The sequence below is a fragment of the Pipistrellus hanaki genome (assembly GCF_964339955.1).
Source record: "Pipistrellus hanaki genome assembly, chromosome: 4".
Taxonomy (NCBI): domain Eukaryota; kingdom Metazoa; phylum Chordata; class Mammalia; order Chiroptera; family Vespertilionidae; genus Pipistrellus; species Pipistrellus hanaki.
Window position 1 is genome coordinate 89,204,311 of NC_140506.1, and position 27,536 is coordinate 89,231,846.

The following is a 27,536-nucleotide window of genomic DNA, read 5'->3' on the forward strand; positions in this document are numbered from 1 at the left end:
CCATGGTGAGATCCTGGCCAGCCACACTGGGAGGTAGGAACGGGCTATGTCTTTGCATCCAGGAGCTAACCTTCTATTTGGGGAGATGACACACTGAAAAAAAATGTAACTAACACCCCAGCAGCTCTGGTTGGAGTTCAGAGGAGGGTTGGAAGGTCAGCCTTGTGGAGGGACAGGGTTCCCTCTGGACTGGGTGGAAGGGGATGACCACTGGACTGTCAGCTTCCAGAGGACAGGGGCTGTGTGTTTGTTTAATTTACTTACTGCTGCATCACCAACACTTAGCACGTGCTCAGCTCATTGAAAGATCTTAACCATGTAGATGAATGAGTAGATGATTTGTGCAGGCAGAGCTGGAAGAGCAACTGAAATGGTCATCAAAGCCGGAAGTGGGGAAGCTCAGAGCATTGCACTGGCAGGGACAGGATGAGACCAGCTTTGGCTAGAATGTGGGGCTCCTGTTCAGAGGAGATCAAACTACCTTGATGGGTTGGGGCCCTTTGCAAAAACGTTTTGAATGCAGAGCCAAGTAGTTCTCTCCCTGGTTCTGTCCTGAGGACGTCAGCATACCTAGCCTGTTCCCCTCGTGGCTACCCTCCACCCCCTACTTCTCCCTCCTAGATATTTTTGGATCCTTCTAGAGGAGGGACTATATTCTGAGCTCAAACAGGTGCAGGCAAAGTCTGGCCTGGAGTCCTGGGCTGAAGGAAGTGGCTTGTGCTGGGAGTTCAGTCCAGAACATGCCAGGGGAGAGCCCTGGGGTTCGGGAGCCCCTTCTTATTGTCACCTGGTCACTGCCAAAAACTGCAGCCCCTAATCCTCCTCCAAGTGGCCCTTCTGTTGTCAGCTCTGTTGTCTCCCATAAGATTTTTCCCTCGATGGCAATAGGTAAAGACTTGACAAAGCTGTTGCTTTGGAAACTGTCTCCGATGTGCCTCTGATTCCACAACTGCCTTCCCTGGGCACCTATATCCACCAGAGAGGCTTCTAGCCACTTTGGTGGTTACTCGTTTTCTTTTCCTTGCATTTTCTCCTACCCTTTATTCCAGATGTTGGGTTGTAGAAGATCACATTTCTCTACCTATCCCAGGAGATCAAGACACCAGGATCTAGGGAGGCACCTGGGAAAACTGGGGAAGGGGTCACAGTGCTCACCGTGCCTGGAAGAGCCCATGCCGGCCTCAGAGTGAGCTTGGATGCAAGTTGTGACAGGAGTTGAATCCACCTCTTTCCCCTGTCTTTTCCTGCCTCAGTTTCCTTTCTGAATTGGTGGTTAGGCTGCAGAGCCCCTTCCTGGAGGCTGCCCGGCAGGAGCAGAGCAGCCAGCAGGAGTGGGGTTGGCAGGCATCCTGGGACTCAAGAACAGAGCAAGCTGGCTTTGTCATATTTGCCACCAAGCCCCTTACCATCTTTGCACCTGTTTGTTCACCTCTGAAACGGGATAATAATACTTAGTCCTATTTACAGCATGGGGTTGTTATGTGGCTAAGATAAGCAAATGGCTATGGGATGCTTAAAATGTTTTCTGATATCAGATACTTTTTAAGGTTAAAAGGACTATGACAGTAATTACAGGCTATCCCTGCTGTCAGTACTGCTGTGGCTTGACAACTGCCACCAGTTTCCTCAAATATCATGAAATATGAACAACTGGGGGAATCTATCTACATGGCTGCGCCTTCTCAGGATTGTTAAATCCTCGGGTTTCTCTGTCCTCAAGGAGCTTACAAACCAGGAGGGGAGACAGTCGCCGCTCCTAATATGAGGAGGGAGCCATATAAGGCAGGTGTAATCAGGGGCTAAAAATAAGTAGCCTAAGAGTGCAGAGAAACGGGTAGCAGCTGGGGCAGGATGGGGCCTCCGCTAGGGAAAGCACCACCTGCTTAGTGTGAGGTGGGCCGGGAAGATTTCGTACGGCTAGTTTAGGCGTTACTTTCTATATCATTTTCTTGGCTCTGCCATAACAAATGACCACAAGCCGGGGGACTTAAAACAGCAGTGATTTATCCTCTCACAGTCTGGAGGCTGGAAGTCTGAGATTAAGGTGTTGGAAGGGTCACGTTCCCTTTGAAGGCTCCAGGGGCAGAGACTTCTCACCTCTTCCAGTGTCTGAGAGATCCTGGCAGTCCTTGGCTTGTAGATGTATCTCTATAATCTCTGTCCTCATGTCACCTCTTCTCTGTGTATCTCTGTGTCTTCTCCTCTTCTCATAAGGACACCAGTCATTGGACTTAGGGCCCACCCTAACTCAGTATGACCTCATTTTGACAAATGCACAGAACCTATCTCCAAACAAAGCTACATTCTGAGGTTCTGGGTGTCCATGAACCAGGTATCTGATATAAAAAAAAATATGGGGGGGAGGACACTCTTCATCCATGATAGTTCCTTAGCTTTGGACCCAGGTTGCTGAGCAGTTGCTGGCTCTGAGTATGTAGCTCTTGTGTCTCTCCTGGGTGAGAGTCTTCTCCTGACCACAGATGGCACCTGTTTCCTTGGTCAGCTCTGGCCCCATGGTCCATGCGATTGCCCCAGCAGCTAATTTGGAGTTCTGCTGATACACCCAGAGCAAGTGTGTTGAATGAATGGATGGACAGCTGGCTGGGGGCAGGGAATTCCAGGAGCAGCCACCTAGTCTAGTGGTGAGGCTGGAGAGGACAGAGGGAAGAATTTTCCAGCTCCCTGTTGGGTGTGCTCATGTGTAGATCGAGTTGAAGTTAGCATATCCCAAGGGCAAAGGGTGTTTGGTTCCTGGCTGGTTGTGTCATGGAGAGAACCCAGAAACCCAGGCCTGGTGTGCTATGCGACCTTAGCCCCAGCTCTCCCATGTGCGCCCTACACACCCAGCCCCAGCACACAGTGAGAGGGTCAGCAGGGCACAGGTACCTCCTAATGTGCTGCAGAAGCCATTTGGAAGATCTTGGAATCTTCTTGGAATCCTCTACCGAGACTGTGAGAGGGTTCACATCTTAGCATTGCTGCCTTTCTCTGCTCTCCTCTACCGAAGCAGGAGCCCCCAACTGGAAGGGCAGGTATCTGGGTCTCTTCATGGCAGAATTAGGGGTTCTCAATCTGGAGTCTGGGTGTTGAGGCAGCTGTGGAAGCTGGTGTCTGCGGCTTTGTTGCACACACTGTTTTGTCCCAGTTCTAGAGGAGAACAGGGTGTCCAGGGGCTTCTAGCCTTTCCAGAAATGCTCATCAGCGAGTCTAGTCTGTACTTAGGCCTGGTGTGCACTCCCTCTCCTAAGTCCGGCATGTCCCACCCTCCTGATTGCAGCCATTGTTCTCTGCATACACTTGGCTTGGCTCCTGCAGCCTCTGACCCCAAATGTCCTACATCCTCCCCAGGAGACCCTGGTTCCACATCCTGAGACTCTGCTCTTTGCTGCCAGGAGTGCTCTTTTCAGACTGCTGCCTCCCCTCTCTAGTTAGATGCTACTATTTTTAAGGAGAAAATCTTAAATGCAGGAATCCAGTTCATGATTATCATAGCAACCTTCTGAGGTGGTGGGGCAGCTACTTCTAACCCTTTGATCATATCACAAAGAAATAGGCCTGAGCAGGTTAAGTGACTTGGTCCAGGGTTCTGAATCCTGGTCCTGACTCTCTTCTCTCCTGAAAAGAACTTTGCCATTAAGTTGAGAGAAGGCCTCATATTTGCCATCATCATCCATCCAGCCATCTACCCAATGGTTGTTCTGGATGCTGGGATACAAAATCCCTGATGGACAGGAAACCAAATAAGTAAGTTGTATAATTTATTAGATAGTTATAGGGAAGGGAGATGGGGAAGGCTTGTTGGAAGACAGCATCACCGGGTGGCTGGGGAAGGCCTGGCAGAGAAGGTTTTGGAGAAAGCAAAGAATTAAAGATACTTTGTGTGTGTGAGTGTGTGTGTGTGTGTGTGTGCGCGCGCGCGCCCGCACACACGTATGTGTGTGTTTAGCAGCTTTATTGATATATAATTCACATACTATATAATTTATCCTTTTAAATTTAATAAGATTTAGAATATTGAATACTGTACAATTCAATATTTAAAAAAAATATTTTATTGATTTCTTACAGAGAGGAAGGGAGAGGGATAGAGAGCCAGAAACGTCGATGAGAGAGAAACATCGACCAGCTGCCTCTTGCACACCCCCTACTGGGAATGTGCCCGCAACTAAGGTACATGCCCTTGACCGAAATCGAACCTGGGATCTTTCAGTCCACAGACCGACGCTCCACCACTGAGCCAAACCAGCTTCAGCACAATTCAATAATTTTTATTGTATTCACAAATATGCAAAGTCAATTTTAGAACATTTTATCATCTCAAAAAAGTAACACTGTACCCACTTAGCAGTCACTTCCCATCCTCCTCATTCCCACCCTCTAACCCCTAGCAACCACTAATCTCTATAGATTTGCCTGTTTTGGACAAACAAATGGAATCATCAATATGTGGCTTTTGAGACTAGCTTCTTTCACTTAACATAATGTCTTCCAGATTCATCCATGTTGTAGTATCAGAACTCCATTCCTTTTTATGGCTGAGTAATGTTTCATTGTACCACATTTTGTTTATCCATTCATCCCTTCATGGACAATTGCATTGTTTCCATCTGTGTGTGAGTGGTGTTTCTGGGAATACCCGTGTACATGTTCTTATGTGAGATATGTTTTGGGGGTATTTTATCTATTTTTTATTTTTATTGATTTCAGAGAGGAAGAGAGAGAGAGAGAGAGAGAGAGAGAGAGAGAGAGAGAGAGAGAGAGAAATGTCAGTGATGAGAGAGAATCATTGATTGACTTAAGCTCACAACCCGGGCTTGTGCCTCAACCAGGAATCCAACCCTGACCTCTGGTTCATCAGTCAACACTCAACCACTGAGCCATGCCAGCCGGGTGGGGAGATTTTATCTTTTTTTTTTTTTTTTTAAGAATTTTAATTTAATTTTATTGATTTTGTACAGAAAGGAAGGGAGAGGAATAGACAGAAATATCGATGAGAGAGAACCATCGATCAGCTGCCTCCTATATACCACCTACTGGGGATGTGCCCACAACTGAGGTACATGCCCTTGACAGGAATCAAACCTGGGAACCTTTAGTCCATAAGCCAACACTCTATCCACTGAGCCAAACCAATTAGGGCAGGAAATATTATCTTTTTAAAAAATATATATATTTTATTGATTTTTTTTACAGAGAGGAAGGGAGAGGGATAGAGAGTTAGAAACATTGATGAGAGAGAAACATCGATCAGCTGAACACCCCCTACTGGGAATGTGCCCGCAGATTCTTGACCGGAATAGAACCTGGGACCTTTCAGTCCACAGGCTGATGCTCTGTCCACTGAGCCAAACCGGTTAGGACTAAAAATATTATCTTAACATTAGGAAAATCTTATATTTTTCTAGGACTATATGATTTCAGAATCCCGTCACATGTCATCTGAACATTCCACTATGTAGCATGTAGTAGGTACTCCATCAATAGCAATGACATGAAGGCACAATAAACCTGGAGATGGGCAGGGAGGTTATTTTTCTTATCTCTTTAAAATATATTTTTATTGATTTCAGAGAGGAATGGAGAAGAAGAGAGAGAAACATCAATGATGAGAGAAAGTCTTTGGTTGGCTGCTTCCTGCACACCCCCAACTGGGCACTGAACCCACAGTCTAGGCATGTGCCTTGACCCGGAATCGAACTGTGATCTCCTGGTTCACAGGTGGACAGACACTCAACCATTGAGCCATACCAGCTGGGCTTTTTTTATATTGATGAAACAGGCACAGAAATGCTCAAGATCCCACTGCTGGTTAGGGAAATAAACTCAGATTCCTGACTCAGTTCTCCTTTTCCTTCCCCAGAATCACAGATTCCAAGGGCTACCCCCTTCAATGCCCCACAGGACAGCTTTGCTTGACCACCAGGGTTCCATTCCATGAGCAGGTTCTGCATGGAACCAGGACCTCCCACCACTGTCTACTCCCATCTCTTTGTATTCTCCTTCCGGAATATCCCCTTGCAGAGTAGTAAGGCTAGACACCAGACCTAAGATGTCCCTAGGGCCGATGGGCATAAGCCCCTTTTGGCTGCCTGTGGTCTTAGAGATGGACCATAGCCTGGGCTGTGGGAACTGGACCAGGCCTGATACAGCCTCCTATAGTGTGTGTGTGGGGTACCACCCTTTGCCACCAATAAATCTCTGGCAATGGGTAAAGTTTGACTCCATGGTCAAGGCCCAAGGATAGTGTTTCCCAGATACTAGTGTTGTGCCCATATATTGGTCAGCTCTGAGGTTCCACTCACCCTGAGTGTGATTATGAGGGTCTGTGGAAGGGAGCCAGGAATGGAACATTGTAAACTAAGCTCTAATGTGATCTTTTTGCAAATGGCCTTGAGCCGTACCTTGAGAAGATATGACCCACAGAGGGAGGTTCATTACTGTTAAGTGCTCTCAGGGCATCCAGGAGATATTTCTTGTATAACGATATTTGTCAGGCACAGGCTGGACACCCTGGATCCCACTGGGGACAAGCCACAGGCTCTAGACTCAGGGACCTATTCTTCATGGGGACACAGGTTAAAAGAAAGGCTGTCATATAGGGTGATATATATGGGGTACACAGAGCATCCCACCAAGTACCTCAGAATTGAGGGATCAGGATAGGCATCACAGGGGATGGGCCTCAAAGCTGAGATCTGAAATATGAGCCAGAATTAGGCCCAGGATGTGGGGGAAAGAAGAACAGAATGGTGTTGGTGCTCAAGAAAACTGACTAGAAATCTGCACAGACTAACAGGATTTCTAAAAGAATTCTGCAGATGGTTGTCATGTGAGCCTGGATGCTCAGCACGTTTTTAGGCCCTCTGGGGACACAGAGGCATTGGTCCAACCTCTTTCCTAGAGGAGATGCTGACTGATAAGGGAAACTAGGACATAGGCACACCCCTCAGAGGGTCACAGCCACATGAGGCAGGGGCTGTGTCATTTGACTCAGGGTGGAATAGTCAGACACTGAGTCAGTTGAGGTCAGCAAGGGGACTCGTGTGACCTGGAGGTGGGAGAACCAGAAGGCATCACAAAAGGTGAGAGGGAACAGGTGAGGCTGGAGAAGCAGGAGGGCATTCTAATGCAATGGTCGTGTTGGTCATCAGAAGGCCTATCGTGGGCTGGATTGTGTTCCCCTGAAAGGTATGTTGAAGTCCTAACCCCCAGAACCAAACCTCTGAATGTGATTTTCTTGGAAGTAGGGTCCTCACAGATATAGTGAGTTAATCTGCTGGTGTCCTTATGTGACAAAGGGGAGATATAGAACAGAGGCATAGGCCCGTCTGGCATGGTTCAGTGGTTGAGTGTTGACCTATGAACCCAGGAGGTCACGGTTCAATTCCCAGTCAGGGCACATGTCTGGATTGTGGGCTTGATCTCCAGTGTGGGGCATGCATAAAGCAACTAATCAATGATTCCCTCTCATCATTGATGTTTCTATCTCTCTCTCCCTCTACATTCCTCTCTGATATTAATAAAAACATGGTTAAAAACAAAACGAAACAAAAAGGAAAGAAAAGTAAAGAGGTGTAGGGAGAAGGCCATGCATGATGGAGACAGAGATTGGAAGTATGCATTGACAAGCCAAGGATTGCTGGGAATGACCAGAAACTGGGAGAGGCAGGAGGCAGCCTTTTGGGGGTGGGGGGGACTTGGCTCTTCTGACACCTTGATTTTGGACTTGTGGCACTCAGAACTGTGAGAGAAAATATCTTTATAGCTTTAAGCCACCAGGTTGTGATGCTTTGTTATAGCAGCCACAGGAAACCAATACCTGGCAAGGCTTGGGCTTCCATGCAAGGATTTGGGGCTCTGTCCAGCCTGGTGGTGGGGGACCCTTTGGGTAAGTGGCCTGTTGGAGTGCCTCAGATGCAGCCTGGCAGTAGCCTCATCGGGCCCTCAGCACTGACGAGGGAGAGTCACCCTGGGGACAGCAAGTGCAGAATGTACGCCTGCTCTGGCCCCACCCTCTGCCCTGCCCTTGGCTCTCACCTTCCTCTCCCCAGGGGAGCCCCGTGGGAACTAAGGAGTAGAAGCCTGCCCGGGCCTCCTGTGTGGCCACCAGGCTGTCAAAGAAAGTTCCCAGGCATTATGAGCCTCAACTGGTTTCAGTATTGAAGAGACAGGCAGAGCACCCAGGCCCTAGGTGACTCTAAATCACCCGAGAAGGAAGCTGCTCTCAGTTTAATTGGTTGTAATGATTCTCCCTGGGAATGGGGATGCCCAGAGGGGGAGCCCTTGGGCGTAATTCCTGTTGTTCATCTGGGAAATGGTTGATCACATGCCTGAGGTTCAAAGGTCTAGGCCACTTGGGAATACAAACTGAAAGCAAGTCTGCCTCTAAGGGATACATGAGCTTTCTAGAATCTTCCACTATAGAGTGCCTGGGTACTACAGACACCTTTGCCTGTGGCATTTTCCAAGCTTTGATTACTGAGGGTAATGGATAGATTTATTAGGAGGCTTTGAGGCTTTGTCCTGTTCACAGAGCAGCAGACAGGGAGGTGGTCTTTCATTTCTTTCATGAGTCAGACTCTGAAAGGTTCTTCTGGTCCAGTCTTCTTGTGGCCTCTGCCTTCCTCAGTTCAGATAGCTAACAGCTGATCTCACACAGGCTTAGAACCAACTGTCCTTTGTCTCCTGTGATGGAGACAGTGAGCCTCTCCTCGAATTCTTCTCCAGATGACACTGGGAGTACTGCAGAGTAATGGCAAATAGGGGCTTCTTGGTGCCGGTGATCTCTGGGAACTTAAACCCCATCCCATTCTCCCCCAAATCTCTGTACAGAGCTCTGTTCAGGGACATAGCAGACGTCGGCACTCGGCCCTTGGCAGGTCGTACATTATAGGAACAACTAGGAGAACGGATGGGTGATTGATCCCAAGATTTCTGGGTTTCAGGGATAGGGCAAGATATGGGCATAAAAGATTAGAAATGTCAATCTTTTGCCAGAGAAGGAAGTCACGGCTGTTTGAAATCCTGCATAAAAGATCAGGTGAGGGGTCTGAAGACCTTGTGTTTTTGTCTGGTTTTGTCCCCAACTTTTTTTTATATATATATATATTTTATAAATTTTTACACAGAGAGGAATTGGGAGGGATAGAGAGTTAGAAACGTCGATGAGAGAGATACATCGATCAGCTGCCTCTTGCACACACCCCCACTGGAGATGTGCCCGCAACCAAGGTACGTGCCCTTGACTGGAATCGAACCCGGGACCTTTCAGTCCGGAGACCGACACTCTACCACTGAGCCAAACCGGATTTTGCTCTGGGCCTCGGTCTCATCTGTGAAATGGAAAAGTTGAGCTAGTTAATTGCTAAGTTTTTTTCCGGTTCTAAAAGAAGTCTCTAATGAACTATAACCATAGGGGCTGAACTAAGACGAGGTTTGGGATCAGAATGTTGAACCCAGCTGCTGTGAATTTGGTGAAGCCCTCTGGGAGACGAGGTGAAAAGACCTGGTGTGCCGAAACCAGTTTGGCTTAGTGAATAGAGCATTGGCCTGTGGACTGAAAGGTCCCGGGTTTGATTCTGGTCAAGGGCATGTACCTTGGTTGTGGGCACATCCATAGTGGGGGGTGTGCAAGAGGCAGCTGATCAATGATTCTCTCTCATCGATGTTTCTAACTCTATCCCTCTCTCTTCCTCTCTGTAAAAAAAAATCAATAAAATATATTTAAAAAAAAAAGAAAAAAAAAAAAAGACCTGGTGTTTCGGTGCCTGGATAGCAGTTTTTCTGGAAGGGTCTGTGGATGGGAGCACACAGGGCAGAATATTTGCTGTTGCTGCTCAGCTTCTGCCCTTGGCTTGACCTTCTCTGAGCAGACGTGGGGATGGGCAGCTTCTCTGGTCTTCTTGGCAGATTTGCTAAGGATACCACACTACTGAACGGGTGTAGGGGAAGCTGGTGCTGCTAATGGAGGTGAAGAGGCGCCTGTGGTTGTGCAGGCCTGTGTGTTAGCCCCTTTCAAGCCATGAAAACCTTCGTTCTGATTTCAGTCAAGCAGAGCTCCACTTGACTGGGAACTAGAGCCACCCTCACTCGGTTTTTGTGGCGTGGTCAAAGCTCATTCTCGAGGCCCAAGTCAGTCTGAAGGGTGTCTGTGCTCACTTATCATAAGGACATGAGGCTATACTCACAGTGTCTCTCTTGGGCAGTGTTGTCATTTCTGAGAGTCGTGAAGGGCCCTCAGTGGCTCTGCCTCCATCCAGGGCTTCTCATCCATTCTTACTGATGTGCCCTGATGAGTGGTCTGTTTAGATGTCCCCCTGAGTGTGCATTTGTGTTTGGGTGAAGTGCAGGGTCACCTCACTTCAGTGGCCTGATGGAAGGGCTCTGGGAGGTAGAGGAGATAGGGGAAACCACGTGAGGCCATAGAAGTTTCTGGGTGAGTCAGTGCTGATCGAAACTGGGAGCCAGTGACTGCAGGAGTTAACTTGGAGCTCAGCAGAACAAGATCTGAGCCTGGGAGTGTTGACAGCTAAGGTCCATTTCTGTCTCAGGACAGCTGGAACCTCATGCAGAGAATAGGGCTACCCCTGTCATGCCTACAGCTACTTGTTTGAGCAGCTTCTGGCTGGGAGAAGGGGAGACAGAGCCCCAGCCAGAAAGACCTCCCTTGGCTACTAACTGACCCTCCAGAAGCAGGGGGGTCAAAGGATGAAGAGAGGCGAGCCAGCTTGGCTTTTGTCCAAAGCTGGTTCTGTTTTGGTCCACTCAGTGAACTTGGGATTTGGCCTGGCATCTTTGCTCTTCTAGGAAATAATTATTATACCAGAAATTCATAGAATGCTTTTAAACATCATTTTCTATTTAAAATCCTCCAAGGGGATTGACAAAGCAGGTGCTATTATCTGCATTTTTGCATGGGTGAGTGGAGTTGGGTGTAGGAAGAGTGAAGAGCAACTCAAGGTCACATTGGTGGTTAGTAAGACAGTAAATGAGCAGGCCCCAGCTCTTCTGGCTTTCAGCTGCCTCCAGAAAGACCAGTTTGGCTCTGTGACGTATGGCAATGGAAAGCCCTGAGATGTGGTCCTGGCCCAGGCTGGGAAGGTGTCAGATCCATTTCCAAGCTTCCAAACCAAGCAGACTACCTTCAGCTTTCCTGAGTTGGGGTTGAGGTGGGTCTGGCCTCATGGTTCCCTCCTTCTGCTAAGTCCATGAGGGCTCTGACCCAATCCCAGGGTTGATTGGGATGTTAGGGACCAAACTTTGTTGGCTCCCAGTTCGGTTTCTCACTGTGTGCTGCCCCAAAGTTAAACCGTCAACCTCCCAGAGGTCATCCTTGTAGAACCTAGGGAGATTCTGTTTCTTTGGGTGGGAGGTGGGAGAAAGCCAGCCACTTTTGTCTAAGTTTGTCTCATAATCTAGCCTGAATCTCTCCCTCCTTCCCATCCTCTCTGCCCAGCTCAGCTCCTCTGAATGTAGGAAATATTGCCTAACAACTACAAGGATTTCTGTTCACTTGAGGCTGATCTCTGGGAACACTTGGTGTTCCACAGGATGTCACTTTAATAACTGAGTCACACTGAGTGGTTAGGGCTTCATGTTTTGCTTCATGCATTTGCCTTTTGAAAGCAATGTTCACTCTCAGTCATGAATCCCCCCGGTATCAATGACAAGCCTGCATATGCACAATGGTGGTGGGATTGTGGGCGGTTTCTTTGTACCTCCTAAACCAAGGATTCCCAGAAATTAGGAGTGGGACAAGTAATGATCTATCACTTCTTTAGGCTTTGTGGATTATAAACAATTGTCATGAAGTCTTAAGCAATCCTTTTAAAGGGAAGTGGGAGAGGGTAGATTAAGAAGCTACTGCTCTTCTGAGGCTGATACACCTGCCCCTCTTGTTTCTGGGGGGCAGTGTTCTATTGCCGGGAAAGCTTACAGGACTCCCAGTTAGCAGTGAACTGGGTTCTAGAGCCAGCCTGCTGGTAACTAACCTAGCCAGCCCTGTGGCTTTGGGATAATAATTTATCAGGGCTTTAGGATTCTCAGCATGGAAATCAGACTGTGAGGTGGTCCCTTTTGACTCACAATCCCTTGGTTCTCTGATTGGTGCCTTTGTCATTGTATCCGATCCCCAGTGTGAATCCTTTTTGAGCTCGAGTCCATCCAGGGACAAGCTGTCCTGGTGGTATTAGCCTTGATTTTAGGAGGTTGGCCAGGAGGCCAAAGAACCTTTTGAGAATAGCTGCCCTATTCTTTGCACCTTTGTCTTCTTGTCTGGAGGAGAAGAGGTAAAGGCTAACAGAATGGTGAGAGAGAAAGTTTCAGGGGTCCTGGGAGGCTCTGAGCAACCTTTGCCTCTTGAAAGTACTCCCTTTCTAAGGTCCTTTTTGGCATTGGCATCTGCAAAGCTCTCTGAAGGCGCATCCAAGAAGTGAAGGAACAAGGGACCCCGAATGGTGAGCATTTACTCTGTAAATAAGGTCAAGAAACAATATGATGCCAGAAGAGGCCACTGACCATTTGCCCAGTACAGGAGTGTTCAGAGATAAGATCTAGAACATGCAAGGGTCAGTCTGCTCACTCCGGCTCTGTGAACACTGTTTCTGAAGTGCTGTCAGCTGCACTTGAGGCACAGCTGATGAGGTGTCCAAGTGTAGGCAGAGGACAGACTGGTGATAGATGTGGGCCTCCCTGAATGCCAAGACTGACTCCCTGGGACAGATATGTCCTCAGATAGAATTGGAAAGTGATTGTCTCCCTGGGACTTTGTTACTAATGACTCATTTGCATAATGCGTGCAATTAATACACAATTCATTGTGTATGAATAACGGGTGTTTGACTTTGGACCTGATAGTTTCAGTTCAAATAGATGAGAAGTAATGTGGAAGAATAATCTTGGCAGGTCCTTAGAAGTACATGCTAAGGAGACTGGACAGGTTGGAGTTGAGTTTATATTCTGTCCCACCAGGGTGGAATAAATTCAGTGCTTAGAGGTGGACTCAAAACAGGTCAACAAAACTCTATTCTGAATAAACCTCTCTTCTCCTGATCTCAAGACAAATTCTCTGACACTTGGTACTGAGGTGGCTCAGAATCATGGTTCTCAAATGTTGGTGTTTGTTAGAATCACCTTGTGAAACACCAGATTCACACTGACCCACTCTGGAGTCTGGGCATTTATGCTTGGGAAGCTCTAGGGTCTCAGATGCCACCTCCACGTGGGCCAGGGAGCTTTGTTTTGTTGCTTGACCTGCGTTCTAGCCCATTCTGGGAATGGCTTGTTGAGCTAATAACTTGACTATCCTGTGTCTGCTTCCTCATTTCAAGGGAGGTTAATAATTCTTGCTTTCTCTGCCTCAGAAGACTGCTAGGAAGATGAAAGAATAACATGAAATAACTTTGGAAAGCTTGAAGTTCTATGTGGAGGCAAGACATCATCTAGCTCAATGCCTGACATGTTTGATTAAAATGAAAAGATGCTGTAAGGGGGAGCTCCTTGGAATGTAGGAGAAAATGATCAAGGGGAAGCTAGAGGAATTTTTGGGGAGACAAGAGCAGTAGTTGTCAACCACCTACCCCTTCCTTAAATGATGAGGTAGACCCAAGGAGAGCTGCTGGGCAGGAAGTATAAAGTGGGTGGCTGAACACCAGGTCCTTCATCATCCCTCACCCTCTAGTCACTTCCATGGACCTCTCATCCTTCATGGAAAATGGTTTTCGAACTACCCAAGAGCAGAAAGAACTCTAGATTGAGAACCATGAATTTGGGCTCTGTTTCAATCCTACCCCTGACCTTGGGCAAGTCTCCTAAGCTACCTGGCCGGAGCTTCCTCTTCTGCAGTTGGACCCACGAAGGCCTTTGGCAGCTCCAGAGTTAATCTGAGTCCAGGTGAAAAGTGCTTTGGAAGGAGTTAGAAGCTGGGAAAATGATCAGATGTTTGGTTGGTAGAGGAAAGAGGAACTGAGCCTGAGGCTACTGCTGAGGCTATAGGTGGGGGCAGCAGCTGAGGCTGATTCCCAAAGAGAGGCTGATGGCAGAGGGGGTGTTGGGAGAGAAAGCAGAACTGTTGTATGCTGTGCTATGCTCAGGGTGCCAGCTTCTCAGGCACGTAGGTATTCCTATGGTCTCCATGGGTGAGCTGGGACTTGCTATTCCTGTACCTTGCTGTAAGCACCCAGGCCTATGTGGAGCTGGGACAGTAGCCTTGGCAGCAGCACATTCAGTATGGTACTACATGTCCTGGGATAGGCCAAGCCTATCTTACCAGGCTCTTAACCCATCCAGGGTGTCCTGGGTCTTTTGTCCCCCACCACCTCCTTCAGGGACCAGTGAGGGGCTTCAGTGAGATGTTAGGGAGGTCAGGGAGGGAGGGAAGGCACTGTTTGATTTTAAAGAATTGAACTGAGTTTAATCAGAGACTCTCTATGCCTCTGACTGTGCCTCCCAAAGGAGAGATTGTGTCCAATGTCACAACTGGTTCTTGGGGATCCAGCTCTGGGGCCCAATGGCACAGCTTGTTTCATTGAGAGTCTTTGTGTCAGAGAACTTATTTTTAGCCCAGGAAGGAAGGTCACTGGGCAAGAAGCCATCACCCTTGGTCTTTTTCATTCCAAATTGCTTAGCAGAAGGTCAGGGGCAGCTTGGCACTAAGTCATAAGAACCAGGGACAAGTCAAATGCGTATATACATGTGCACACTTGGCTTCTATTCCTGCTTAGGAATGAAAATACACAACAGTGTGAAGGTCATAGTAAAGCCCCAAGTCTGGGGTCCTCATCTCCCTTGGGACTAAAAAGCCCTCTCACCCCCCATCAGGTTCAGAGGATATTTTGAGAATCGAACCCGGGACCTTTCAGTCCGCAGGCCGATGGTCTACCCACTGAGCCAAACTGGTTAGGGCTATTTTGAGAATATTAAAAATGCCACAAGTGGTCAGACTGAATCTGCTCTGCCCAGCATCATTATGATTGCCATCTTATCACCCTCACCACCAGCATCATCATCACCACTGTCGTCATCATCACCACCACCACCATCATCACCACCACCACCATCATCACCATCACCATCACCACCACCACCATCACCACCACCACCACCACCACCACCATCACCACCATCACCATCACCACCACCACCATCACCACCACCACCACCGCCACCACCACCACCACCACCACCATCATTATCATTGATAAGGGGGCAGCAGGGACCTGTGGAAGGTATGTATTCTCCATAGGAGAAGCCTTGACCATTGCTATTGGTCACATGCCAAGCCCCAGGTGACCCATCCAACTTGGGAGGACCCAGTGTGCACATGAATGGGGGGAAGCTGGGAGCAGAAGCCTCAGAGTCAAGATTATTTGGCTGAGCAGTGGTTTACAGCATTGGCTGCACATTAGAATTATCCAAGATTTTTTTGTTGTTAAAGTGCTCATGCTGGGGATATACCCTACTTTAATCAGAACATTTGAGGAAAGGGAAAGGAATGGGACCAAGAACCTGACGAGTTCAGTGCTGGGAACATTGGTTTAGAGGCAGTTTTACCAGGTGGTGTAGACCAGGGCTTTTCAAACTGTAATGTGAAAACTGATTGTTAAAATGCGTTGGTTCAGTGGGTCTGGCTGGGGCCTGAGAATCTGCATCTCTGCCAGGCTCCGCAGGTGGTGACTATGCTTTGAGCAGGCGGATTTGAACCCTCTCCAGGGTCAGGCAATCTCCTCTGCAACTAGAGTTAAATGGCCTCTGCCAGTTGTAGCTACGTAATGTTGGGCAAGGCATTCTGTGTCTCTGATTCTAGTCCTCTCGTCCATAAAATGGGGCTAAGAGCAAGACTTGTTTTATGGGAGCAAAAAAGATTTAATAAGTTGAGTAAGATCAAGTAAATTAATGTTTTGTATATAAAGTGCTTAAGCATTGCCCTAGCTGGTTTGGCTCAGTGGATAGAGTATCGGCCTGCAGACTGAAAGGTCCCGGGTTCGATTCTGGTCAAGAGCACGTGCCTCAGTTGCAGGTTCCTCCCCTGCCTGAGCCCTGGTCAGGGCTCAGGTGGTTGGCAACTAGTCGATGTGTTTCTCTCACATCGATGTTTCTGTCTTTCCCTCTCTCTAAAAATCAATGGAAAAATATCCTCAGGTGAGGATTAAATAATAATAATAATAATAATAATAATAATAATAATAATAAAATAAATAGTGCTTAAGCATTGCCCAGCACATTGAATAGTTATACAAATGTATCTCATTTGATGTATATCTTACTGCTTAGAGACTTGCAGTCTCCTTGGGTTGAGCCAAGTTCCTGCCATAGAGGGTGGTGGCGGGATAGATACACAGGTAAAGGAATCAGGATATATGGGTTTTCAGGTGGTACTGACAGAAAATTTTAATGAGTAATCTTCAGGTCCCTCACTACGGGATGAATTCTTATTGTACCTAAATCTCACCCTTCATAGCATTTTCCGTGGGTCAGGCAGGGTCCCAGCCTTAGGAACACAGGGAGGATTAAATCTTGCTTCCTGCAACCCTGGAGCCAGGAGGGGCGTGGAGTGTGAGCCTGGAGAGCAGGTGCATGCTGGGAAGGGCGAGATCCCCGTGGGAGGGGCTGTGCCTGTGCTTCCTTACACACTGTGGCGTACAAGGCCTGGACAAGGAGCAGCAGTTCTGGGTTCTAGTCACCCACTAGCCAGCCACTTGCTGTCTTGGGCAAAGACTTAATCTGGACCTTCGGTTCTGAAATATGACTGACAGTGATGAGGGAGGTTTGGATGCAGCCATATATGTGAAAGTGCTTGGGGAAGTGTTATATCAATATATGGGGCTCCTGTATAAGAAAAGGTGCCCAAACTTCCCATTCTTCTGAATTTGATAGCAGCATAGGGACGAATGAGAAAATATTTGTTCTTGGCCCCTGGAGACTACCCGAGCTCTCAGGGCACAAGGTGTGTGGGTACCCCCAGGCAGAAGTGGTACCCCAAGAAGTGGCTTTTCTTTGTTGAGGCAAGATGTGGCCCAAGAGAGGGGGGTGTCTGTACTCAGAAAGTCCCCCAGAAAGAACCTTGCGAGTCAAGGGAGCCCGGGGCCTGTCTCAGCTGCCCCAGGGCAGGGCCCCATGGTTCCTCATCCCCACAATCCAGCGGGGTTCCCCTACCGCAGGCCTTCTCCTGAAACAGGTGCCGTCTGGTTGGGAGGGGCAGAAGGAATAGGCTCAACCCTCACTTCTGACACCATTTTCCACATAAATTAAACGTGTCCCTTGACAGAGGTGTTAGCACAGACTAAGCCCCTACTTTGTTCTCTCCTGCTTGGTTTCCCCTGTGCCCTCAGCTTCCCGGTAAAGCTACCAGCTTTCGAAGGGGATACCCTCAGAAGAGGTTGGCTGAGGCCACCGGGAAGCCCTGGCCCTTCTAGCATTGGACATCATTCTCTCCTCTGACCACGTCCTCTTTAATCTAAGGTAGCAAGGCCAGCAAATGCCTGCCCTTAAGGGGACAGAGTTGGATGTGTGACTTAATAAGGCTGAGAGCCACAAGTAATCCCCTAAGTACTCTGCCGTGTAACCCAAGATTATCTGGCCTGCACACACCTGTTTGCACTCCCTTGCTGATAGCAGTATAAAAAGCACGCTAGTTAATGACTCTAGGAACTGACAGGGCATCTGTCCTATCTTGGAAAGATCTCCTGGTGAGCCAGGCTACACGTGCCTTCGTGCCTGCGGCAAGGTTGAGGAAGGACTGGAAGGCTCACCCCGTTTCCATTCCTACACAGTCATCAGGACCCAGCAGAGGCTGTCAGGGGAGGAGCTGGGGAATGGGTGTCAGCCGCTCAGTCCTGCAGTGACAGACAGCGGGTAACTCCCCCAGCCTCGGCCTCTATGTCTTGGGAGGGGGCGGGCAGAGTAACACCCACCCTGCTGGCTGCCCAGGGCAGTTGTGAAGACCTGGGAGGGAGATGCCACTGATACCAGTCCACACCTCACTCCCGGAAGACAGGAGCTAGGTTGAGTTAGACTCTTTGGAGAAGTGAAGTGAGTGCCAACCCTATGAAACTGACCACTCGTGTTCTAATCATTTAGAACTGCAAGTTTCTGCTTCGGGTGGCACAGAAGATGTTGGCAATTTGTTGGAGAATCATTTCTCTGCTGGAGATGCAAGTCTAGAGGAGAAGGAAAGGGCGCTTTATGCAGAGGCGGCCCCTCAAGAGAAGAACCTGCTCCTTCACCCCCCAGATGGCAGGGAGGCTGAGAGCTCGGAGAAGACTGCCGCAGGGGCCTCCACCACTGCCCCCAGCCCAGGCTCTGACCCTGAAGCCAGCCTTTCCAATGCCTCAGCCTCAGCTCCCCCCGGGGACCCGGTGGAGCTACCAGGAGCGAGCACCCTCCCCCCAGAAGGGGAAGAGGGGACTGGGGAAGAAGGGAGGCCAGAGCTCAGTGCAAGAGGGGGCTCGACAGAGGAGGCGGAAGGACAGGCTGGGAGTGGCGTGGTCACTGAGGAAGCCAAGGAGGTGCTAGGGGACAGCCCTACGCAGGGAGCAGCTGCGGGCACGGCAGAGCCTGAAGGCACAGTGGCAGTGGAGACAGCAGGCGAGGGTGTCTCGGGGCCTGATCAGGGGCCAGAAGGGCCAGATGGAGTCGTGGACGTGGACACAAAGGCCAGGGAGGGGCCTGAGGACCAGGGGGAGCCCAGCCCAGCTGTAGAGACAGGGGGCGCCCAGGAGGACCCCCCCCTGGAGGGCCAAGCGCCAGGGAAGTTGGAGGAGCATCTGGAAGCTGCGTCCTCTGAGGAAGAGGGTGGCGGCCTCAGCAGAGGCGAGGAAGGAGGAGTTCCATCCCAAGAAGAATCAGAAGAGGACAGCGGCTCTGGGGCTAGTTCAGAGGAAGCAGGGGACACCTCCGAGGAAGCGGGGGAGCCCCAGGAAGCAGCAGGAACCCCAAGCCCTGGGGACGAGGGGGCCCAGCAGAGCTCGGAGGAACCGAATCCAGGGCCCGAGGGGGACGAGGCCCCGGAGGCCAAGGCAGAGGAGCCCGTGGAGGGGGCTCAGGGTAGGGGACCCCAGAATTGCTCCGGCACTTGGGCAGCTGCATTCTTCCCGGAAGTCTTGTATGTAGTGGGACAGGCAGGGACAGGGTGGGGCGGGAGAGCCCCAGCCAGTCCGGGTGTAGCGGGTGGAGGCCTGGCCCAGTGTCGCAGTGCCAGGGGATGCCTTCGGGCTGCTCACGAGCCACTTCCCAGTCTGGAGGGACTCAGCGAGAGGCCATGCCATGAAGGAATCTGGTCACTTCTGAGTTAGGTCCTTGGGAGCCTGCCCTTTAGGATCCCTGATACAGTTTATCACCAACCAGTGCCTTAGCCTGGAGGACAAGATGGCAGGGTTTGAGACCCTGTGCAGGCTGGGGAAGAGATGTATGGGTGGCGATCTAGGTTGGGAGCCTGCCCACCCCCTGCCCCCGAGGACCACATCAGTCGGCTAGCACCTGGGGCCTGTCAGGTTGGGTGGACTGGCTGGGGTCAGGATTGCAATAAGAAATCTTAGGCTGGCCGTGACACTGATGTCCCACAGATGTCCGCTTGAAGCAGAAGCTGCCGTCCCAGGACTTGGGAGTAGGGAAGGAGAAGGGCAGGGCCAAAGCCAGTGTGCAACACCGAGGATGTATCGAATCCTAGGCATGGCCAGGATGCCCATGGCTGCATCCACTGAGGATGCTGACCTGGACCAAGAGCTGGGTTTTTAGGATGGAGGAACCAGGGCCAGTCTTTACCTTCCATCCTTCCAGTGTGACTCCCCCGCCCCCGGTTTCCCTGCAGAATTCAGTTTTCATATCTCTCACCAGCTACTTGCACCATCTACGGGGCCCTGGCAGTCAGCCAGCCCCTTCCCTCATCCTGTCTTCCCTGTCCTGGGTCTGGGGTGGGGCTGCCTGGGTCCTGAGATGCTCCACAAAACACACCGATCTTCTCTGCTTCCATCCCTGGTGGAACTGCTCCCTGTTGCCCCACAGGCTCAAGGCCAATGACCTCTAATTACTTAAAACCCTTTGTGCGGGCAGTTGGTAGGAACGGTCTCCCTGGGGACCTGCAGGCAGTCGTGAGCATCTCTTGCTTGGTCAGAAGCAACAGTTGAACCCCTCTCCGCCCAGAGGCTCCTCTTGCACATGCTTTATGGCAGAGTTATAAATCCGATCAGATGCTCATTTGATCAGGTTATTTTGCTTAGAATCCCTCCTGGCTGCCAGTACTTCTAGGATGAAATGCAGACTCCTATGGCCCTCTGGGTTAGCCTTAGCGGAGCTCTCCTGCCCCACAGCACACACCCTCACCCACTGGGGCCCAGCCACCCTTCCTGCTAAGCCACTCCTGTCTCCTGTCCCTATCTCCACCTGCTTAGCTCCTCACACAGTGGAGCGTAGCTCATAAGTGGCCCTTCTGGGAAGTTTTTTAATCCCCCTAAGACTTCCTAGTCACATTTTTGAGGCCCTCACAGCTTTTGGAATCTTCCCTTCTATGGCCACATTATGTTATAATGAATACATTACTTTAAAAAAATATATATATTTTATTGATTTTTTTACAGAGAGGAAGGGAGAGAGATAGAGAGCTAAAAACATCGATGAGAGAGAAACATTGACCAGCTGCCTCTTGCACACCCCCTACCGGGGATATGCCCGCAACCAATGTACATGCCCTTGTCGGAATCGAACTCGGGACCTTTCAGTCCGCAGACCGACGCTCTACCACTGAGCCAAACCGGCTTCGGCTGAATACATTACTTTTAAGATGATTTCTCTCCCTGCCCCACTAGACTGTAGGAAATCACCCCAAGTCAGGAGCTGTGTCTGTTTTGGGCACCTACGTAGTCTCAGCAGGATGCTCAGTGCTTGGCACGTCACAGCTGCCCAATCGCTATTCGTTGAAAACATAAAATGGACCACAGAGCTTCTCAGATGTTGAGTTGGGATTTTCAAAGTTCTTCCTAGAATCAGAACTCCATTTAGTGGAACTTGGCAAACTTTCTGTCAGCACCTCCTCAGACCCTGCCCTTATCCATGTCTAGGGGGCTTAGAGCCCAGCTGGCTCTTAGCTTCGCTCTGACCGTGCTCTCTGCTTCTGTCCGCAGAAGAGGCGGAGGATGTGAGTGAAGAAGCCCCACTGAGGGATCGCTCCCACATCGAGAAAACGCTGATGCTGAACGAGGACAAACCAGCAGACGATTACTCTGGTAACCAGAGGGAGAAGGCGCTCGGCCTGGGAGGCCTTGGGCGGGGGGCGGGGGTCTCCCCAAGAAGGAAAGCCTGGAAGGGGGCCGGGGAGGATTTGTGGAAGAGACTCTGCAAGCAGCGTCCAAAGCCTGGGGGCTCTGGATTGGCAGGAGGAGGAAAGTCAATCCAAGCAGCAGGATCAGCAAAAGGGTCAAGGACGAACCCCAGTGCTGTGTCTGAGGATGATGCCAGCTTCCACGCGGTGGCTGGGGAGGGCGTTAGTAGAGTTCCTCAGCTTTGCTTTGATTTTTTTACAGTTTACAAAGCCCTTTCATGCTCAATATTTCATGTCACCCCCATAACCATCCCAGCTTCCCGCGGAGCTTACTGCCTCCTCTTAGCTGAGTTAGTGAACGCTCAGAGCAGGCAGGACTCTGCTATGGCGCACAGCTGGAGAGGACCGGCACAGGTGTGGTTTCTGACCCTCAGGCCCTCCCCCTCTTTGTGCCTCATACCCTGCTTTCACACCTTTGAGCTCCCAGCCTCCCCCTGTGAGTTACCTCTTCCTGGAGTCATGCTCTTCCCAACTAGGCCCTTGGGGTGTCTGCATCCTCTGAGGTTGGGAGTGGGTATCGTCCAAGGCTTTGGGCTCTGGGGTGGCAGGAAGGAGGAAGGCAGTCCAAGCAGAGGGACCAGGGAAAGGGTAGACAGGGTATCCCTCCTGCCCTGCGGGCCTGCTTAGCGCCACACCTCCTTGCCCTCTGAGTCTGAGGCAAACACAAGGAGAGGTGGAGGCAGAGAGGAGACGGGTTCCTCTCTGCCATGAGGTGGTGCTGAAGAGGGAGGGAGGAGAGGGCTAGATGAAGAAGAAAGGCAGCTTTAGGGGATGGGGAGGGAACGCTTTGGGTTTAAAGATTTCTGAGGGTTGAGATGTGGACCAGCTCCTCCTTGAATGCTAATACATGGATAGTTGCTGGGGTGCAGATACTCCCTGCTCCCCACTAGGCAGGGCTAGAGCTGCCCCGGGAAGGGACCTGGTCCACAGCGGTCAGCAGTCTGCGGTGCGTCCTACCTGACGCCCCCCCCCCCCCCCCCCCTCTGTCCACAGCGGTGCTGCAGCGGCTCCGAAAGATCTACCATTCGTCCATCAAACCCCTGGAGCAGTCTTACAAATACAACGAGCTTCGGCAGCACGAGATCACAGGTACAGTGCCCGAGGTCGGGTCTGTGCCTCCAACCTGCCCGCTCCCCCATGCCCACGAGGTGCCGAGCTCTTCGTGTGGTGGCTGGAGGACACGAGCTGAGCTCTCCTAAGTTCCTAGAGATCCCAGTCACGGGATTTATCCTTTTCTGCAGGAGTACCCCTTAATTTGCAGTTTTTCGCAAACACTTCATTTGTAAGCACTCATGCTCAGTAGTGCAGTTTTGGTTTCCAAGGGCAGTGATGCCAGCTTCTACCCCTCGTGCGCTCAAGGGCCCACAAAACTCCCTATTCACTTACTGAGCATGTCTTATGTCCCCTGATTGGCCTGAAATCTTTTCCTCCTCCCGTTCACTCCTCCTGGTCAGCTTCCCTCAGGTCTGGGTTATTTTAAAAGTTGATTTTCAAAATAATGAAATAGGGTATACTTGTTGCAAAACAAACAAAACAAAACAAAAACAAACAAATAAAAAAAAACCCTCCACAAAAAAACAACCCCCCAAACTCAATAAGTTAAATAGTATACACTGAAAAACAAAACCCCTTTCTTGATTTTCAACACCAATAATTTCACTCCCCGAGGCTCCCACTGTTATGCAGTAGTTCCTCATGAATATAGTTTCTCTGCATATGTGAGCATATACAAGCATGTCTTTTAAAGAAATATTTTATTGAATTTAGAGAAGAAGGGAGAGGGGGAGAGAGGTAGAAACATCAATGATAAGAATCATCGATTGACTGCCTTAAGCATGCCCCCTACTGGGGATTGAGCCCAAAAACCTGGCATGTGCCCTGACTGGGAATCAAACTGTGACCTCCTGATTCATAGGTCGACACTCAACCACTGAGCCACACCAGCTGGGTACAAGTATGTCTTTTCCTGTTTGTTTTACAAAGATGGGGTCATCTCACAAAACTCTGTGTGTGTGTAGCTACTCTTGCTCTTTCAGATAGTTGCATGGATGCACTGCACTGGCTGATGGGAAGCAAGGAATTTGCCATTTTCAATTAAAAAAAAAATATTACAAGCACTACTATAATTGTTACATATTTCATGCAACTACATTTGTACGATAAATTATTATAAGTGGAACACTGGAAATTAAACATTTTTTTATTAAATTATTATCTGTGTACATATTTTAACATTGCCCCCCCTCCCATACATACCCTCCCTCCCCAGAGTTTTGTGTCCATTGGTTGTACTTATATGCATGTATACAAGTCCTTCGGTTGATCTCTTATCTCCCCCAGATCTCCCTACCCTCCCCGCTGTAATTTGACAGTCTGCTTGTTGCTTTACTGTCTTTATATCTGTCTTTTGGTTCATCAGTTTATAATGTTCTTTAATATCCATAAATGAGTGAGGTTATGTGGTATTTCTCTTTCATTGACTGGCTTATGGAAATTAAACATTTTGATAGTTGTTGCTAAATTGCCTTAGGTTGTACCAATTCCAATTTTTACCCATAATGAGAGAATATGAGAGCTCTTATTCCCCCACAGTGATGTCTTTTTAAAGTGTTATTCATCTTTGAAATCTTGAATAATGATACCTATTTATTGCCTCAATGGTGAGTGCCATTAAACATTTTTCTGGGTTAACTGGGCGCTTCTGTATATTATTAATTTTTTTTATTGATTTCAGAGAGGAAGGGAGAGGGAGAGAGACAGAAACATCAATGATGAGAGAGAATCATTGATCAGCTTCCTTCTGCCCACCCCAAGGGGGGATTGAGCCCGCAACCCAGTCATGTGCCCTGACCTAGAACCAAACTGACCTGCGGGTTCATAGTTTGACACTCAACCACTGAGCCACGCCTGCCGGGCGTGGCTGCTTCTGTATGTCTCGTGTGATGCTCGTGATGGTTAAAAAGTGGAGATGACATAGGGCGTACCTCATTTCTGCTTTCCAAGAGGAACTGGATGCCCAGAGATCACATCGCTGGGACTTGGGGGAGAACGCCTTGTTGCACAATGATCTCTATTGTTTCTTTTTCTTTTTTTAAAAATATGTTTTTTATTGCTTTTAGAGAGAGCGAGGGAGAGGGAGAGAGTGAATCATCAATCAACTGCTTCATGCACACCCCGAACTGGGAATTGAACCTGAACCCCGGGAATGTGCCCTGACAGGGAATTGAACCCATGACCTGGTACATGGGACAGTGCTCAACCAACTGAGCCACAATGGCCAGGCTCTATTGTTTCCTGCAAGCCTAAGAGCCAACCGATCCCCTTTGGCTTCCTAAATAAAGTGCAGGTGTTGTGAGGTCACAGTCTCCCAGTTGCTTCCCTGCCCTCCACTCCTGCCTTATCCTGCAACCCTCAGAGCTGGCAGTTTGGCGCCCCCGCTGTGGGCTGCCCCAGGAATAGCACTCTGCAGGGAGGGCATCCTGACTCCTGAGCTCATTTTCCAGACTTGGCTCCCCTTTCCCCCCTCCCTCCAGTGCTGGGACTCCCTGTGCCCTTGGGCAGTCTCCTGCACACCCTCTGCTCTCCTGCACAACTGGTAGCCTCCTTCATGTGCTAGTAATGCCCGCTACTGCAGAGGGAGGGCTGAAACAGCAGCCGGGAGAGCCCTGGGGTGGTTGGTCTCAGCTGCCTTCCGGCTGAAGGTCCCATCCCCCTTGGCATCCCCAACCTGGGCTGGGTAAAATAGACTTTTTGTAGGATCTTAGGTTATCACTGGGGATTCCTGCCATCCCCTCGGCCTGCCTATCCCTTCCTGTCCCCAAGCCAGGGGTTGATGCCCACAGAGATGCCAGCAACTCATGGGGTAGGGCCATAGTGTTGCTTTCAGGCAATATGTATGTGCCCACCACTTACGAGATACCATCTTGGTCTTCTAGGATTGGTTTCACCTTAGAGAAAGAAAACTAGTGCATCGAGAAGGAGGGGTAGCCTGGCTGGGTGGCTCAGTTGGTAGGAGTGTCATACCATGCACACAAAGGTTTTGGGTTTGACTTCTGGTTAGGGCGTGTAGGGGAGGCAACCAATAGATGTTTCTCTGTCTCTCAAAATCAATGAAAATATATCTTCAAGAGAGAATTAAAAAAAAAAAAAAGAAAGAAAGAAAAAAAAAGCTAGGTACAGAAAAAGAATACCCTACTCCTCTTTCTATAAAAAAAGATGAAGAGCCAAAACCGGTTTGGCTCAGTGGATAGAGCGTCGGCCTGCGGACTGAAGGGTTCAGGGTTCGATTCCGGTTAAGGGCATGTATCTTGGTTGCGGGCACATCCCCAGTAGGGGGTGTGCAAGAGGCAGCTGATAGATGATTCTCTCTCAACGATGTTTCTAACTCTCTATCCCTCTCTCTTCCTCTCTGTAAAAAATCAATAACATATATATATAAAAAAAGATGAAGAATATGTTTTCTACTAGTATGCTTATATATGCATGGAAATATCTAAAATAATATGTAGAGGGTCTAGGCCAGGGGTGGGAAATGTCTGGCTTTCAGGCCACATAAGGCCTGCAAAATGATTTGGTCTGGCCCTGCCAAGGCATTAGGGGTGAGTTAATTAAATGTTTGACCAAATATATATATATATATATATATATATATATATATATATATATATATATATATATATATATATATGGCAGGCTAATTTTTTAAGTTGATAATTTTGTTTGGCAGGAGATGATGTCATAAATATCCAAATGGCCCTTGGTAGAAAAAAGGTTCCCCACCCCTGGTCTAGAAGATTGGGGGCATGGATGTGAGACTTCTCACTTGTATACCTCTTAATACTTTGATTTTTAAAAAAATCCTCACTTGAGGACATGCTTAGAGAGAGGAAGGGGGGGTAGAGAGAGAGAAACAGAGAGAGAGAGGGGTAGGGGGGCAGGGGAGAAAGAGAGAAAGAGAGAGAGAGAGAGAGAGAGAGAGAGAGAGAGAGAGACAGAGACAGAGACAGAGACAGAGACAGAGACAGAGAGAGAAAGAGAGAAGCATCTTTTGCCTTCTGGGAATTGAACCAGCAACCTTTTGGGGCATAGGACAATGCTCAACCAACTGAGCCACTCCAGCTGGGCTTTATATTTTGTTTTTTGAACCAAGACATTAAATAAATTAAAACAGAAAAAAATAAATGGAGTGCCTGCTGTTTTGAGGCCTATCTGCAGGCTCAGGGAGATAAAGAAGCCTAGAGATTTTTAGGAACTAAATTATGCAGGGCTGACCCTCTTTGGTTCAGAGAGGGTTGAAAGAGCTGGGCCAGCACAGGATGGCCACATCCCCGGTTCTGAAAGCACTGGAGAATTCTGCGTTTTCTTCTGGCGACCCAACCAGCGTGGCCCGTGCAGTGTTTTCTCCAGCACCGGAACCGGAACCCAAGGATTCCACAGTCAGTGCTTGGTCTTGGGACCTGGCAAATATGTCATGAACTTTGGAGGCTAATATTTGAGACAGGCCCCAGAGCCCAGGATGGGGCCGAGTCTGAGAGGGATTTCAAGAGTTGCAGCTAAGGGGAGGGAGGCTGGGGAACGGCAACGTCAGCATCCAGGCCGCCTAAGATTGTATGAACCTCTCTCATTTCCTTTCTTCTATTACCAATCCAGATAGCAGAGTTTTCACAGCTCCCTGCTCCGTGGCAGCTCTCTGCTCTCCTTTTATGAATGCTGCTTTCCCAGACCTACACCGGGAGGCCTCATTCAGAGTAAACTCTGTGTCAGTATCTGTTGACTTCACTTAGTGCCTCCTTCTGGTGCCAGTGTGCCAAGCATCTGGGCAAGGCCCAAATGGTATCTTCTGGTATCTTTTTTTTTTCCTTATAAAAGTTTTATTTATTAATTTTTATTTTTTACATATATGTCCCTATTCCCCCATTACCCCACCCCACTATTGTCTGTGTCCATTGATTAAGCTCATGCATGCACACAGTCCCTCTGTTGGTCTCTCCCCCTTACTCCCACCGACCCCCACCTTCCCTGAGGTTTGACGGTTTGATTGATGTTTCTCTGTCTCTGGATCTATTTTTGTTCATCAGTTTATATTGTTCATTATATTCCACAAATGAGTGAGATCATGGGATATTTATCTTTCTCTGCCTGGCTAATTTCACTTAGCATAATGCTCTCCAATTCTGTCCATGTTGTTGCAAATGGTAAGAACTCCTTCTTTTTTATAGCAGCATAG

The 27,536-nt window shown here is 49.1% G+C and overlaps 1 protein-coding gene across 2 annotated transcripts in view; it reads left to right on the forward strand.

The window, feature by feature from the left end:
* Positions 1–27,536, forward strand: part of SRL (sarcalumenin) — a 42,949-nt gene that overhangs the window by 7,887 nt on the left and 7,526 nt on the right. Inside the window, exons 2-4 of one of the 2 annotated variants that reach the window (XM_084881836.1) lie at positions 18,076–19,041; positions 21,114–21,215; positions 22,304–22,399. In XM_084881836.1, the coding sequence (XP_084737962.1) occupies positions 18,076–19,041; positions 21,114–21,215; positions 22,304–22,399 (1,164 nt within the window). The remainder of the gene's footprint in view (positions 1–18,075; positions 19,042–21,113; positions 21,216–22,303; positions 22,400–27,536) is intronic. The other variant, XM_084881837.1, reaches the window with a different exon arrangement.